The 18392-nt window shown below is 41.7% G+C and overlaps 1 protein-coding gene across 1 annotated transcript in view; it reads left to right on the forward strand.

The window, feature by feature from the left end:
- The first annotated feature begins 13441 nt into the window (after positions 1-13441).
- malrd1 (MAM and LDL receptor class A domain containing 1) overlaps positions 13442-18392 on the forward strand; it is a 134288-nt gene continuing 129337 nt past the window's right edge. Inside the window, exon 1 of the mRNA XM_038997260.1 lies at positions 13442-13616. Coding sequence (XP_038853188.1) covers positions 13442-13616 — 175 coding nt within the window. The remainder of the gene's footprint in view (positions 13617-18392) is intronic.

Consider the following 18392-nt stretch of genomic DNA (forward strand, 5'->3'; position numbering starts at 1 on the left):
TGCTAGTGCTCAATCGGACAAGGACATCTATGCCGGCCAAACCCTCCCCTAACCACGGTGGACCAATTGTGTTGCCAGAGAATTTAATGTTAATTTCTCTACCATAAGCCGCAACCAACGTCGTTTCGGAGAATTTGGCAGTACATCCAACTGGCCTCACAATCACAGACTTGATGTCAACTTTGTCAACAGAGTGCCCCATCGTGTGGTTAAGGTATGGGCAGGCATAAAATACGTCTAGTAAGGCCCATTGTTGTGCCATTCATCCGCCGCCATCACCGCAGGTTTCAGCATGATGATGCACAGCCCTGTCGCAATGATCTTTACACAATTCCTGGTAACTGAAAATGTCCCAGTCCTTCCATGGCCTGCATACTCACCAGACATGTCATCCACTGAGCATGTTTCGACGTGTATGACGTGTACAACGGCGTGTTCGAGTTCCTGACAATATCCAGGAACTTCGCACTGCCATTGAAAAGAAGTGTGACAACATTCCACAGGCCACAATCAACAGCCTGATCGTTCTATGGGAAGGACGTGTTGTGCTGCATGAGGCAAATGGTGGTCACACCAGACACTGACTGGTTTTCTGATCCACGCCCCTTCATTTTTTTACGGTATCTGTGACCAATAGATTCATATCTGTATTCCCAGTCATGTGAAATCCATAGATTAGGGCCTAAAGAAATGATTTAAATTCACTGATTTCCTTATATGAACTGTAAAATCGTAGAAATTGTTGCATGTTGCGTTTATATTTTTGTTCATTATGTTTGTATGTATGTACTGTGTGTGTGTGTATATACAGTTGAAGTCGGAAGTTTACATACACTTAGGTCGGAGTCATTAAAACTCGTTTTTTAAACCACTCCACAAATGTCTTATTAAAACTTCTTTAGGATAAGGGGCAGCATTTTCACATTTGGATGAAAAGCATACCCATATTCAACTGCCAGCTACTCATCCCCAGAAGATAAGATATGCATATTATTTTCAAACTGTTTGAATCATGTATGTGAGTATAACAGAACTTATTTAGCAGGCGAAACCCAGAGAACACTCTCTTTTCAATGGATTTTCATTGGGAATCCAGATTTCTAATTGACCTTCTTGCAGTTCCTACCGCTTCCACTGGATGTCAACAGACTTTAGAAATTGGTTGAGGGTTTTTCCTTTGTGTAATGAAGAAGTACGGCCATTTTGAACGAGGGTCACTGGAAGTGTCCTGTTAGTTAGAGGCGCGTGACCAGAAAGCTAGCTACAGTTTTTTAATCCTGTATTGAACACAGATCATCCCGTCTTCAATTTTATCGATTATTTACGTTAAAAAATACCTAAAGTTGTATTACAAAAGTAGTTTGAAATGTTTTGGCAAAGTTTACAGGTAACTTTTGAGATATTTTGTAGTCACGTTTCACAAGTTGGAACCGGTGTTTTTCTGGATCAAACGCGCCAAATAAATGGACATTTTGCATATATATCGACGGAATTAATCGAACAAAGGGACCATTTGTGATGTTTATGGGACATATTGAAGTGCCAACAACAGAAGCTCGTCAAAGGTAAGGCATGGATTATATTTTTATTTCTGTGTTTTGTGTCGAGCCTGCTGGGTTGAAATATGCTTATCTCTCTTTGTTTACTATGTTGCTAACTCAGATAATAGCATCGTTTTGCTTTCGCCGAAAGGCCTATTTGAATTCTGACATGTTGGCTGGATTCACAACCAGTGTAGCTTTAATTTGGTATCTTTCATGTGTGATTTAATGAAAGTTTGATTTTTATAGTAATTTATTTGAATTTGGCGCTCTGCATTTTCTCTGGCTTTTGGCCAAGTGAGACAGTAGCGTCCCGCCTAAACTCAGATTTTTGGATATAAATATGAACTTTACCGAACAAAACATACATGTATTGTGTAACATGAAGTCCTATGAGTGTCATCTGATGAAGATCATCAAAGGCTGGTGATTAATTTTATCTCTATTTCTGCTTTTTGTTACTCCTCTCTTTGGCTGAAAAAATGGCTGTGTTTTTCTGTGGCTATGTACTGACCTAACATAATGGCAAGGTGTGCTTTCGCCGTAAATCCTTTTTGAAATCAGACATGTTGGCTGGATTCACAACCAGTGTAGCTTTAATTTGGTATCTTTCATGTGTGATTTTAATGAAAGTTTGATTTTTATAGTAATTTATTTGAATTTGGCGCTCTGCATTTTTACTGGCTTTTGGCCAAGTGGGACGTTAGCGTCCCACATATCCCAGAGTTAACAAACTATAGTTTTTGCAAGTCGGTTAGGACATCTACTTTGTGATGACACAAGTCATTTTTCCAACAATTGTTAACAGAAAGATTATTTCATTTATTCACTGTATCACAATTCCAGTGGGTCAGAAGTTTACATACACTAAGTTGACTGTGCCTTTAAACAGCTTGGAAAATTCCAGAAAAGGATGTCATGGCTTTAGAAGCTTCTGATAGGCTAATTGACATCATTTGAGTCAATTGGAGGTGTATTTGTTGATGTATTTCAAGGCCTACCTTCAAACTCAGTGCCTCTTTGCTTGACATCATGGGAAAATCTAAAGAAATCAGCCAAGATCTCAGAAAAAAAATTGTCGACATCGACAAGTCTGGTTCATCCTTGGGAGCAATTTCCAAACGCCTAAAGGTACCACGTTCATCAGTACAAACAATAGTATGCAAGTATAAACACCATGGGTCCACGCAGCCGTCATGCCGCTCAGGAAGGAGACGCGTTCTGTCTCCTAGAGATGAATGTACTTTGGTGCGAAAAGTGCAAATCAATCCCAGAACAACAGCAAAGGACCTTGTGAAGATGCTGGAGGAAACAGGTACAAAAGTATCTATATCCACAGTAAAACGAGTCCTATATCGACATAACCTGAAAGGCCACTCAGCAAGGAAGAAGCCACTGCTCCAAAACCACAATAAAAAAAGCCTATGATTTGCAACAAAGATCGTACTTTTTGGAGAAATGTCCTCTGGTCTGATGAAACAAAAATAGAACTGTTTGGCCATGATGACCATTGTTATGTTTGGAGGAAAAAGGGGGAGGCTTGCAAGCCGAAGAACACCACCCCAACCGTGAAGCACGGGGGTGGCAGCATCATGTTGTGGGGGTGCTTGGCTGCAGGAGGGACTGGTGCACTTCACAAAATAGATACCATCGTGAGGCATGAAAATTATGTGGATATATTGAAGCAACATCTCAAGACATCAGTCAGGAAGTTAAAGTTTGGTCGCAAATGGGTTTTCCAAATGGACAATGACCACAAGCATACTTCCAAAGTTGTGGAAAAATGGCTTAAGGACAACAAAGTCAAGGTTTTGGAGTGGCCATCACAAAGCCCTGACCTCAATCCTATAGAACATTTGTGGGCAGAACTGAAAAAGGGTGTGCGTGGAAGGAAGCCTACAAACCTGACTCAGTTACACCAGCTCTGTCAGGAGGAATGGGCCAAAATTCACCCAACTTATTGTGGGAAGCTGGTCCGAAACATTTGACCCAAGTTAAACAATTTAAAGGCAACTCTACCAAATACTAATTGAGTGTATGTAAACTTCTGACCCACTGGGAATGTAAATGTGATAAAAGCTGAAATAAATCATTCTCTCTACTATTATTCTGACATTTCACATTCTTAAAATAAAGTGGTGATCCTGACCTAAGACAGGGAATTTTTACTAGGATTAAAGTTCAGGAATTGTGAAAAACTGAGTTTAAAAAAAAAAATTTTTATTTGGCTAAGGTGTATGTAAACTTCCGACTTCAACTGTGTGTGTGTCAATGAAAAGTTTGGACGCCTACTCATTCAATAGTTTTCCTTTATTTTTTTACATAATAATAGTGAAGACATCAAAACAATGAAATAACACATATGGAATCATGTCGTAACCAATGTGTTATTTCATAGTTTTGATGTCTTCACTATTATTCTACAATGTAGAAAATGGTAAACATAAAGGTGTGTCCAAACTTTTGACCGGTACTGTATATACTGTATATCTCATTAGGTTGTATGTATTGTTTAGATATAGGCCTATTATAAATGTGTCATTGTAACGTCATCTATTTTGCTAAAATAAATACAAATACACACAACGTTAAGCTACATAGTCATTTGACCGAGGTAATGAACGGTCCATTGTTCAGCACCGCAATTGATAAAACAGTACCGTGTTTCCAAAACAAGTGGTTCTGAGCTTACGTCAATATTACACAGGTAAGCCAACGGTTACAGAAATCCGTAATGCAGACATGCTCTATAGACCTCTATATCTACAGTATAATAGTGACTATGTCGAACACACCACCCACCACCTGTTGTTATGTTGGGTACCTACTGACCAAAAAATATGTTATGAAATAAATGTCTTTTTCAATGACATGTAAAGGTCATAAAATACATGTTTAAGGAAATACAGGCAGGCACCACATTACTATAAGACAAAACGGCTCACTCAATCAAGCTTGAAAATGTAGTGGAATGGGGTAATGTCTTAGTATGAGGTGGGAAGAATGCAATACATTACCTTGTATGCACTACTAATTACATTATTGTGGGAGACACTCCTCTAAGTGTATGACTTTGGATGTTTGAGAAGGTTTGAATCCTAAGCAACCTGGAAGTAAAAGTAACCAAGATAGCTTTTACCTACTACAGCAGCTATGTGCTGGAAAACCTTGGTAGAGCGTGGGTGAAGTTTGCATTGTGGCACTCCTGTGGATTTCCTTTCTTTTTTTCGGCTTCAGACCAATGCCTACTTCTCACTTAAGCATTTTTGTTTTTGTTTTTGTTTTTAATTGACATTATCAGAGAAGAGAGTGGATGTCATTGAGGGGTGGGTTTTAATTTACTGTGGATAATAACATAGTAATTAAAGGAACCATACTTAAACTCCTCGAGCATGTAGGTTAGTGTCTGTTTAATCAACAAAATCTTCCCGCTAATGATCAATTAGCTTCCAGAATTACCCAGTTAATTCACTTTGAAACAGCTAATGAAAGGGGAAGTTTGTGCTTGCTTTCTCTCCTTATTCCACAAGTAATGTAGGAGAAGTATATGCAGGGATGCATGCAAATTTTTATTTTATTTAACCTTTATTTAACCAGGCAAGTGGGGCGGCAGGTAGCCTAGTGGTTAGAGCATTGGGCCGAAATGTTACTGGATTGAATCCCCAAGCTGACAAGGTGAAAATATGTCATTCTGCCCCTGAACAAGGCAGTTAACCCACTGTCCCCCGGTAGGCCGTCATTCTAAATAAGAATTTGTTCTTGGCTAGTTAAATAAAGGTTACATTTAAAAACCTCTTCAGGATTGGTGGGTCCCCTGTGGGACGTTTGAGCTAACGTAGGCTAATGCGATTAGCATGAGGTTGTAAGTAACAAGAACTTTTCCCAGGACATAGACATATCTGATATTGGCAGAAAGCTTAAATTGTTGTTAATCTAACTGCACTGTCCAATTTACATTAGCTATTACAGTGAAATAATACCATGCTATTGTTTGAGGAGAGTGCACAGTTTTGAACATGAAAAGTTATTAATAAACAAATTAGGCACATTTTGGCAGTCTTGATACAACATTTTGAACAGAAATACAATGGTTCATTGGATCAGTCGAAAACTTTGCACATACCCTGCTGCCATCTAGTGACCAAAATCTAAATAACACCTGGGCTGGAATAATACTTTTTATAATTGTTTTTCTTTGTATTATCTTTTACCAGATCTAATGTGTTATATTCTCCTACATTCCTTTCATCTTTCCACAAACTTCAAAGTGTTTCCTTTCAAATAGTACCATACAATATGCATATCCTTGCTTCAGGGCCTTAGCTACAGGCAGTTAGATTTGGGTATGTCATTTTAGGCAAAAATGTAAAAAAAAGGGTCCGATCCTTAAGAGAATCAATGACCTTAAAAGTCAGTTAAGAACAAATTCTTACTTACAATGACGGCCTACAAGGGGGAGGGGAGGATGTAATGTAACTCACATAATTTCTACAAAGGGTTAATAGCACTAGGATGACGTATTCTCAGATTCCTACTGAGGGCACACATGCACAACATTTCACTCCCTTTTTCCATATCTCCTCTTTTCTTCTCCCTTGGTAGCCTGGTGACTGACGAAGCTGTGTCATGGTGGAGCCGGAATGAATATGTAGAGGGGTAGCAACTCCGGTGTCTGTCCAATCGAGAAGCATCCAGCTGCAGATTATGCAGGCTGACACGGTGTGGTCTGTGTACCTCAAAGCCATGTGCGTGTGTCTCACACAAATACACCAATCCGGCCCCGAGGACTGGAATTGCCCACCCCTGGGTCTAGCTAGTAAACACTAGAAAGTACTTAGCTTCTAATTTAAATGTAATTTAACCACCCATGCTGTTGGTGGCGGTAACGCACCATCCTATCTGACACCATTCGACATCCTGTCTCATCTCGTATGTCTCACAGAGTCTGTGGCATGAGAAGGTATCTGCTGGAGCCAGAACCTATTTGTCCTCTTTGCTTCTCACAAATTATGAGCAGGTTCCGGTTTAGGCACATTAATAAATGTGGCTCGCTTTGTTGTATGGCCAAAATCAACATTTTATGGGTGTGTGTTGCAAACGAATGAATTGCTAATTAGTGGAATTGGAGCAGGATTATTCATATTTTTACAATTTCCCGAAACCATAAACCCAGGGACGTCATGCATGGGAGAGGAATCTTAAGCTGAATAGCTTGGCTGTTGACACATTTTTTAATTCGTAGCAAACACCTCTGACTCATACACTATGGCTGTGTCCTAAATGGCACCCTATTCCTTTTAGTTAAAATACTTTTGAACAGAGTCCTACGGACAGTGACGGCTGTGAGAATATAACATGGACCACTGGCAGACAGATGGAATTCATAAGGCTCAGTTGGTCCACGGTGTAGCCAAGGTTTTCACCTCCCAGCAGATTCTACCTGAAGAGTTGGTGCTCTTTTGCACTTATCACATCTCTCCAGTTATTATATTTTAGATTTACGGCATAAAAATTAGGGCACGATTGCTGCTGCACATAGAAGTATACAATACATTGAGCAGTGCTCCAGGCACCTTTCCCTTGATCAGAGAGTTAAAGTGCCAAAAGAGAAGGGCCGCTCTTACAGCTGTTGTCTGTAGGTGTGAAGATGAAACAACCCTCTCACATGATGAGTTCACTTCAGCCTGCCATGAATAACTGGTGTGCGTCTCAAATGGCACCTCGTTTACAGTGCACTACTTTTGACCTGGGCCCATAGGTCTCTGATCAAAAATAGTGCACTATATAGGGAATAGGGTGCGATTTGGGAATCATCCCGGGACTTAGTCGGGGTAAAAGATGCAATGACATCAAAGCAGTGAATAATGCACCATCTCCAAAACAAACGGAGTGGAAACGGAATGCGAACGCTCTTCCCTTTTAATACATTCTAATTAACAGGCTGTCTAAAGGCAGCAGGATGGAAAAAGTTATTATGAAGACGAATGAAGAGTCAACAGGACTTAGCTTTGGTCTGTTTTCCCCTTCTTCTTTGTTGCCCATAAATATGAATTTCTCTGTGAACTGTTGTGTAGTTGGCTCAACAGACACAGTAACTCAGCATCTGCTGAATGGAAATGTTGCTCCAGTGGTTCAGGAGAACGGCAATGGACATTTTAGAGCCTTTTGCAAGGCCAGCGTTTTTAAGGGCTCTGGTGTGTTTTCACCCATGTCTTTGTCTGTATATCGGTATTATTTTGCCACTATTTTCATGTTGCTAGTTCTCTTGTAGGTATGATTTTAAAGTTTCATATATCGATGTGTGTATGTTGTAGCCAGGCCTACCTTGTCTGTCCCTCATACACTATTGTGCACCCGTATTCATGTGATTTCTGTTTATGGACTCACCACTATATAACTGGCATGCCATTACAGAGGATGGGTACATCCCAAATGGCACCCTTTTCCCCACAAAAAGTTGTGCACTTTAGGAAGTTCCTTTCCAAAACGCTATATATCCATATTCAGAAATGTTGGTAAATTTGATTTTATTGTTTAAAACTTTTTAGGGATAGGGGGCAGCATTTTCACTTTGGATGAATAGCATGCCCAAAGTGAACTGCCTCCTACTCTGTCCCAGATGCTAATATATGCATATTATTATAAAACACTCGGAAGTTTCTAAAACTGTTTGAATGATGTCTGTGAGTATAACAGAACTCATATGGCAAAAACCTGAGAAAAAATCCAAACAGGAAGTGAGAATTCTGAGGCTGGTCGATTTTCAACTCATCGCCTATTGAAATCCCAGTGGGATATGAATCTGTTTGCACTTCCTACGCCTTCCACTAGATGTCAACAGTCTGTAGAACGATGAATAAAGCTTCTACTGTGATGTTGAGCCAGATGGGAGCTGTTTGAGTCAGTGGTCTGGCAGAGTGTCAGGTTCTGGTCATGCGCATTCCACATGATATCGACTTGCGTTCCATTACTTCTATAGACACAAATGAATTCTCGGGTTGGAACGTTATTGAATATTTATGATAACAACATCCTAAAGATTGATTCTATACTTAGTTTGACAAGTTTATTCGACCTGTAATATAACTTTTTGAAGTTTTTGTCCGAAGTTCGCCTGGACCTGCACGTCAAGACCCCTTGACTTTTTCCATTTTTTTTTTACATATAGCCTTATTCTACAATGGATGAAATCGTTTTTACCCCTCATCAATCTACACACAATACCCCATAATGACAAAGGAAAAACAGTTTTTTAGAAATTTTTGCAAATGTAAAAAAATAAATAAAAAATGATATCACATTTACTCAGTACTTTGTTGAAGCACCTTTGGCAGCGATTACAGCCTCGAGTCTTCTTGGGTATGAAGCTACAAGCTTGGCACATCTGTATTTGGGGAGTTTCTCCCATTCTTCTCTGCAGATTCTCTCAAGCTCTGTCAGGTTGGATGGGGAGCGTTGCTGCACAGCTATTTTCAGGTCTCTTCAGAGATGTTAGATCGGGTTCAATTCCGGGCTCTGGCTGGGCCACTCAAGGACATTCAGGGACTTGTCCACTTGCCACTCCAGCATTGTCTTGGCTGTGTGCTTAGGGTCATTGTCCTGTTGGAAGGTGAACCTTTCATCCCAGTCTGAGGTACTGAGCGCTCTGGAGCAGGCTTTCATCAAAGATCTCGCTGTACTTTGCTCCGTTCATCTTTGCCTTGATCCTGACTAGTCTCCCTGCCGCTGAAAAACATCCCCACAACATGATGATTCCACCACCATGTAGGGATGGTGCCAGATTTCCTCATAATGTGATGCTTGGCATTCAGGCCAAAGAGTTCATTCTTGGTTTCATCAAACCAGAGAATCTTGTTTCTCATCTTCTGAGAGTCTTTAGATGTCTTTTGGCAAACTCCAAGCGGGCTGTCATGTGCCTTTTACTGAGGAGTGGCTTCCGTCTGGCCACTACCATAAAGCAGTGATGGGAAAAAGTACCGTATTGTCATACTTGAGTAAAAGTAAAGATACCTGAATAGAAAATGACTCAAGTAAAAGTGAAAGTCACCCAGTAAAATAGTACTTGAGTAAAAAGTATTTGGTTTTAAATATACTGAAGTATCAAAAGTCAAATATTAATAATTTCAAATTCCTTATATTAAGCAAACCAGTCAGCACTATTTTCTTGTTTTTTAATTTACGGATAGCCAGAGGCTATCTCTAACACTCAGACATAATTTACAAATGAAGCATGTGTGTTTAGTGAGTCCGCCAGATCAGAGGCAGTAGGGATGACCAGGGATGTTAACTTTATGAATGCATAAATTGGACCATTTCCCTGTCCTGCTAAACATTCCAAATGTAATGAGTACTTTTGGGTGTCAGGGAAAATGTATGGAGTAAAAAGTACCTTATTTCCTTTAGGAATGTAGTGAAGTAAAAGTTGTCAAAAATATAAATAGTAAAGTACAGATACCCCAAAAAACTACTTAAGTAGTACTTTAAAGTATTTTGACTTAAGTTCTTTACACCACTGCCATAAAGGCCTGATTGGTGGAGTGCTGCAGAGATGGTGGTCCTTCTGAAAGGTTCTCCCATCTCCACAGAGGAACTATAGAGCTCTGTCAGAGTGACCATCAGGTTCTTGGTCACCTCCCTAACCAAGGCCCTTCTCCCCCGATTGCTCCGCTTGACGCTGATTGTTTAGTTCTGCTCAGCTCTAGGAAGAGTTTTGGTGGTTCCAAACTTCTTCCATTTAAGAATGATGGAGGCCACTGTGTTCTTGGGGATCTTCAATGCTGCAGACATTTTTTGATAAACTTCCCCAGATCTGTGCCTCGACACAATCCTGTCAATTCCTTCGACCTCATGGCTTGGTTTTTGTTCTGACATGCACTGTCAACTGTGGGACCTTATATAGACTGGTGTGTGCCTTTCCAATCAATTGAATTTACAACAGGTTGACTCCAATCAAGTTGTAGAAACATCTCAAGGATGATCAATGGAAACAGGATGTACCTGAGCTCAATTTCGAGTCTCATAGGGTCTGAATACTTATGCAAATGAGATATTTCTGTTTTTTATTTTTAATACATTTTCAAAAATGTCAAATCTATTTTCGCTCTGTCGTTATGGGGTATTGTGTGTAGATTTCTGAGGATACATTTTTTTTAAATCCATTTTAGAATAAGGTTGTAACGTAACAAAATATGAAAAAAGTCAAGGGGTTTGAATACTTTCCGAAGGCACTGTACAGTTGACCTGGGCAGCTCTAGCAGGGCAGAAATTTGACAGACTGACTTGCCGGAAAGGTGGCATCCTATGATGGTGCCACGTTCCAAGTCACTTAGCTCTTCAGTACGGGCCATTCTACTGCCAATGTTTGTGTATGGAGATTGCATGGGGCTATTTGCTCAATTTTATACACCTGTCAGCAACGGGTGTGGCTGAAAGAGCCAAATCCACTAATTTGAAGGGTTGTCCACGCTCTGTCAATTTAATTTGTATTAATCAATAGAGTAATGAGCTATGTATGTAAAACGTGCTTTTGACATTTTAGTCAGTTAGCAGATGCTCTTATCCAGTGCGACTTACAGTTAGTGCATTAATCTTAAGATAGCTAGGTGAGATAACCACATATAGTAAAATATACATTACACGAACATTCCATTCCAGCTAAACAATGGATGTGTAGTGTTTTTCAAAAAAACATTTTAATACACACCCTAAAATATATGAATTAAATCTGAGAACAGTCATATTTTACACACACATGAAGGTACCCATAAGCAATCATTTCAGGGGGGAAAACACAAATGTGGAGGTAGCATTTTGGAAATAAACTCTTCATATAGGGATAGGGTTACATTTGGGACATACTCGATGACAGGAACAAAGGTCAAAGGTGCCTGTGCTAACATCCTTAACAGACTGGTTGCAAATGAGAATTCAATCATACCTAGGTTTTAATATATACCAGACACTGGGCAAAGAAGATTGTTGCCATACTTTGACAAATGGTTGCAGTGGTTTCCCCAGCCCTGTGGACCTAAATTAGATGTATTTTTTATTTAAGTCATTTACCATGGTTGACCTACCAAGTTGACCTCTCTCTCTTGCTTGTGAAGGTTAATTGATTCACGGGAGTTACAAATTCATAAGCTGGAAAAGAGAGGGAGGAAGAGAGAGGGATGGAGGGAAGGGAAAGATACCTGGACTCAATTTCCAGATGCTGGCCTAACAAGAGAGCGTGTGGAGGAAACCCGTGTTGTGGTTTAATCAAACTTTTGTTGATTTCATCAATTGCTTCACCTCAAAGTTTCTCATTTTCTACAGAAGAATACACTTGAAAGCACATTACGAATTTTAAGACACGTCGTCAGTGCATTAATCTGTGCGAAGATGCACTGGAGGAGAATGAAGGTAACTAACCCCCAGTCTACGCCAACCCACCTGGATAGAATGCATTCAAGTTAACGACCAATTGGTGTTTTGCATAGAGGATACATGACATCGTGTCTACGAATATGAACACTGAATGCTTGTAGTTAAATGTATCCATTGATGAAGTCCAACTTTACTTACTGTAAATGAGCTCCTTGGCTCGTTGGGGCAGTTAATGACTTCTGCTGACGATGTCAATTAATTATGCTTAGATGAGACACCTCCGCTACACTGTATTGTCATTCTGAGTTTCTTCCTGCAAAAGAGGTAAAGAATTCTGTCAAGCTGTTTTGCTGTCATTGGCAACTTTCACTGGGGACGGGGGGTCATTCTGAAATGGCATTTTTGTCCCCCACAGTTTTATCATTGGAATGTGATACAGAACAAGGCACGTTGTGCTTTAGGTCCACGTGGACATTTTACGTATGGGTGGTCCCGGGAATCAAACCCAGTACCCTGGCATTACAAGCGCCATGCTCTACCAACTGTGTTACACGGAATGAGTTTGACACCTCTGCCCTATATAGTGCACTACTTTTGGCAAGAGCTCTAGTCAAAAGTAGAACAGGGTGTCATTCTTAGTTCCAGCGAGCTGTTGATCGTTCCTCTTGTCCCAGCGTTGATTTCATTTGGGCTCCTGGCCCCGTGTAGCCGTCTGCCGCGCGTACATCTGAATGATATCCTTTACTTATTGATTCATGTGAAATGAAATTATGTTTGAACATACATTTGTAAGTACGAGTGGCCCTGTCGGGCAGAACTAATGGTCCTCTTGCACGTAGTTCATATTTCCATGGAGAGTTAATCTCTCTCCTGTGTTGTGCTACAAAGCCCTTAGACGTATAATTGGTTTGTGGTAAATGTCCTTACCTGGACCCCACAACGTAAAGTGTACTTTCTAGACTAGGGTGGCAAGTAGCCTAGTGGTTAAGAGTGTTGGGCCAGTAACTGAAACGTCACATATTCAAATCCTTGAGCCAACTAGGTGAAAACACTGCCAATGTGCCCTTTAGCAAGGCGACTTAACCCAAATTGCTCCTGTGAGTCACTCTGGATAAGAGTGTCTGCGAAAAGACAAATGTAGATTATGTGCTAGCGGTCTTCAATTGCACTGACAGCGCAATAAATACAAAACATTCTATGCAAATGACTAGAGCTTGAAAAACACATTGTTGAGAGGGATACATTTGACTACTTACATTCTGTAATGCTTTTATTACAACCACAGGGACAGCCTTACAGTCCCAGACTCAGGTACACACACACAGGCCATTGAGTAACAGTCATAAAAGCCATTTATTGACCAGGAACAACAGCTGGAAAACACGTTCGCTGTCAATCTCAGTAAACTGTGACTCGCGAGGCGCTACCTTTGTCGTGTATCTTACTCGTTCTTTTGTAAAAATAACATGGTTTTATGGAAGTGAAGGGTGAGCGTGTGATTACGAACTAGCCTGAGTATTGGAATAACATACCTGATGACTTTACTGCGGAGGCCTCTGTGCCTGCTGGCCTACTCTCTGCTCTGTGTCTCTGTGTGTGCTGGGACCTGCTGGCCAGGAGAGTTTACATGTGAACAGGGCTGGTGTGTGTCTGAGGACCATGTGTGTGACTTCACTGACTACTGTGGGGATGGCAGCGATGAGAGAAATTGTGAGTATACAGATCAATGAGTCAGTGATTTACATTAATAGTTTGTCTTTCCTTTATTGTTGATTACAGACTACTGTGGAATCATTGATTATTCGACCAAAGAATAAACCACTAATTAGGGGATGTGTGTATGTAAATTTGAAATTGTGTGATTAGATGAAACGTTCTTAGATTATGCGTAAAACCTACATAACATGTAAAAGTAGCCTCCATCTTTGAGGACACAGATAAAGATGATTTGATCAGAGATTGTATGTGCTGTGTCATGACTGTCTTACCAAACCAAACCACACTTCAAACTGAACATTATGAGAATCAGACCCTGTGTTCAGTTTGCTCAATCTAAATGCAGTCCTACAGAAGAGAACGTGGCACTGTCCAAAACATAATTTTAACTGTGAGCTGAAGAGATATTTGAAGAGGTCTTTGATTATATTTTTGACGATATTTGTCCCTTCAGATATGAAAAACACGAAGGTTTTCCACACCTCATTCCTAGACACCTAGAATACCTATCACCTCTATCTCAGAGCAATTTAAATTCTTAAAGTGTTCATCACATAGATAGACCCTATTTCACAGTAGACCTATAAACAGTTTCATGTTTATGGAATATATATATATATATATAAAGAATTCCCATTATATGGTCACATGAAATGAGGGAGAGATGTGTATTCAAATGAGGAGATTTCCTGTGTTTTGCGCCAATGGAAATGCACAGAATGTTTACCACATACACATGTTCTAACACCTAGGCTGGCGAACCACATGACTACCTAGAGTAGCCCTAGTAAAGAGAGACAGATGAATACTTATGGAACCTGTCCTCCACTGCTTCAGCTCCATGCATTCCAATATGGCTGAGTCCCAAATGGCACCCTAGTCCCCTATATAGTGTATTACTTTTGAGTCATGGTCAAATACATAGAGAATAGGTTGCCATTTGAAACACATCCTATGTATTTAGAGATGCTTTGGCTATGTACAGCCATTTAGCTTGACCTATAGCTCTCTCATAAACCACCTCTCCCTGAGTTTTATTCACAAGGTTCCCTCACTTGACCCTAAGTAGTATGTTAACTCCAAATAAAAATATATATTAACACAGCATTTCATTTTTTTTTACCGTTACACCTTTTTCTCCCCAATTTCTTGATATCCAATTGGTAGTTACAGTCTTGTCTCATCGCTGCAACTCCCATACGGACTCGGGAGAGGCGAAGGTCGAGAGCACTGCGTCCTCCGAAACACGACCCAACCAAGCCGCACTGCTTCTTGACACAATGCCTGCTTAACCCAGAAGCCAGCCACACCAATGTGTCGGAGGAAACACCGTACACCTGGCGACCGTGTCAGCCTGCATGCGCCCGGCCCGCCACGGTAGTCACTAGAACGAGATGGGACAAGGATATCCCTGCCGGCCAAACCCTCCCCTAACCCGGACGACGCTGGGCCAATTGTGCGCCGCACCATGCGTCTCCTGGTCGCTGCCGGCTGCGACAGAGCCTGGACTCAAACCAGGATCTCTAGTAGCACAGCTAGCAACCTCGATGCAGTGCACTGCGCCACTCGGGAGGCCAACACCGCAGTTTTGACATAGGGCTGTAAAGTAGCACTTTAGGGAGCATAAGCAGATGCACCTCAGAGGGCTCTTAAACTACTATGTAGTCCATAGGGCTGTGGTCAAAAGTAGTGAACTACAGTATATAGGGAATAGGGTACCATTTGGGACAGACTCACGCTGTCCACTGGCCGACCTGCTGTGTTCTGTGTTTACGAATGTTCTTGGGTGGTTATAATATTTTTTGGGGGTGAAGGTTCTGGATACACTAGGTGTGACTTTGAGCAGGGGTTCTGTGACCTGTTACCCAGCTCTGAAACACACTTAGGATGGACCAGAAGAACAGGGTTCAACACCACCGGACCCAAACACGACCACAACAACCAATCAGGTACCGCATTGATGAACTCAGAATTTCAGAAGCTACTTTTGTAAATGATTTGGACCATTCTGGAACATGATGCACAGATTTGCCAACTCCAAATACACAAGCACTCAAGAACATTGTACATTTTATAAGATTCTGTCTAGTTCTTTTTACTATCTCTTTCTCTCTCACTCTCTCTCTCTCGCTCCTCCAGCTCATTACCTGGCTCTGTGGCCTGTGACAGGAGAGACAGCTCGGGCTTACTTGAGGAGTCCTGTGTTCCTGCCCTCAAAGACATGCTGGGTAAAACACACCTTTAATAAGACCCGGTTAATCCTGCCATTGTGTTAACTGGCCGTCACCCTCCTTTACTGACTTGCCAAATGTCCTCCCCTCTACAGGTGACCTTCTATCACCATGTGGGGGTGGAGAGTGGGTCTTTACAGGTCCTGACCCAAAAATACCCACTAGGTTGGAGCCACTCGGTGTGGAACCGGTCAAAAACACAGGCACACACATGGCTACGGACAGTGATACCTTTCACCAGTGCTCACCAATTCCAGGTCTGTATCAACCTGCCTCACAACTTTCACCTGTCATTCACAATCACAAACCATACAGTTACTGGCTGTACAGTTTGGTAGGTCATAGACTGCATGACTAAAGTATGTGGACACCTGCTAGTCGAAAATCTCATTCCAAAATCATGGGCATTAATATGGAGTTGGTCCTCCCTTTCCTGCTATAACAGCCTCCACTCTTCTGGGAAGGCTTTCCACTAGATGTTGGAACATTGCTGCGGGGACTTGCTTTCTTTCAGCCACAAGAGCATTAGTGAGATCAGGCACTGATGTTGGGCGATTATGCCTGGCTCGCAGTCAGCATTCCAATTCATCCCAAAGGTCTTCGATGGGTTTGAGGTCAGGGCTCTGTGCAGGCCAGTCAAGTACTTCCACACCGATCTCGACAAACCATTTCTGTATCGACCTCGCTTTGTGCATATGGGGCATTGTCATGCTGAAACAGGAAAGGGCCTTCCCCAAACTGTTGCCACAAAGTTGGAAACACAGAATCATCTAGAATGTCATTGTATGCTGTAGCGTTAAGATTTCCCTTCACTGGAACTAAGGGCCCTAGCCCAAACCATGAAAAACAGCCCCAGACCATTATTTCTCCTCCACCACACTTTAGTGTTGGCACTACACATTTGAGCAGGTAGCGTTCTCCTGGCATCCACCAAACCCAGATTGATCCGTCGGACTGCCAGATGGTGAAATGTGATTCATCACTCCAGAGAACGCATTTCCACTGCTCCAGAGTCCAATGGTGGCGAGCTTTACACCACTCCAGCCAACGCTTGACATTGCGCGTGGTGACCTAAGGCTTGTGTGCGGCTGCACGACCATGGAAACCCATTTCATGAAACTCCCGACTAACAGTTCTTGTGCTGACGTTGCTTCCAGAGGCAGTTTGGAACTTGGTAGTGAGTGTTGCCGGTCCCTTTCTGTGAGCTTGTGTGGCCTACCACATCGCAGCTGAGCCATTGTTGCTCCTAGATGTTTTCACTTGACAATAACAGCACTTTCAACTCTAACAACTCTAAGAAATTTGACGAACTGACTTGTTGAAAAGGTGGCATCCTATGACAGTGCCACGTTGAAAGTCACTGAGCTCTTCAGTAAGGACATTTTACTGACAATGTTTGTCTATGGAGATTGCATGGCGGTGTGCTCGATTTTGTACCTGTCAGCAACGGGTGTGAAGTGGTGTCCACATACTTTTGTATATATATAGTGTACATGCAACCATCAATTGGATTGCAGACATCACAGATCAAGAGCTAACTATCTTGTCGAATCCCCGAGCTGCCAAGGTAAAAATCTGTCGTTCTGCCCCTGAGCAAGGCAGTTAACCCACTGTTCCCCAGGCGCCGAAGACATGGATGTCGATTATGGCAGCACCTCTCTGATTCAGAGGGGTTGGGCTAAATGCGGAAGACGCATTTCAGTTGAAGGCATTCAGTTGTACAACTGACTAGGTATCCCCCTGTCCCTGTTTGTGGTTTTTGCATGTATTGTCATTTTTGAGCGTTGAGGCATATAGCTGTCTGGCATAGCGTGCAGCATTAAATTGGGGTCCAGAGCCTCTTAGATTGTTCTGACCCAAATAGACTCTACTCTAGCGATCTGGAATGAGCTGAAACCTACTAATAGTGTCCTCCTCTGCTCTACAGACACAGACCGGGTCTCGCAACCCTGTTGTCTGGTCCCTCACCCCTTCTGTTACCCCTCTCTCTGTCTTTGTCTCGACCATCTGCTACTGGGACTATCCAGCTCCACATCTCCACAGCTCCAAAATGGCTGAAATGATTCATGTAATAGAGGTCAACTCTGCATGTATGCTGACACTCAGTTTCACTTTGAGACGCAAATTCATTTTCCGATCATACAGTACATGTCAGAGGATTCAGTTTGATGAAATTAGAGTTTGGAGTTATATCGATACAGTGACTTGGAATGGAATCTGTCCAATGATCTGTCCATCAGAACGAGGGTGATATGCAACATGCATCAGTCTCTTGTTGACAGAAAGATGAAATGTTGAGTCATAGCATAATGCTGATGTGGGTATGACACAAGCCATTGATTCAAGTAGTCATAAATCAGTCCTAATCAGATGAGTTGTAAAACTCCACTGTGGAAGATGTAGCCTGTGGACTTTGAACAGAACAATGGTGAATTAGGCTGATAGCAGAGACAGGAAAGAGAGATAAAGGTTTGGTCAGATGAACACAGTCCTAAGATGCCTTAGCTAAGTGCACTATTAACCATACACACTGGTGGAC

Source organism: Salvelinus namaycush, chromosome 7 (genome assembly GCF_016432855.1).
Source record: "Salvelinus namaycush isolate Seneca chromosome 7, SaNama_1.0, whole genome shotgun sequence".
Taxonomy (NCBI): domain Eukaryota; kingdom Metazoa; phylum Chordata; class Actinopteri; order Salmoniformes; family Salmonidae; genus Salvelinus; species Salvelinus namaycush.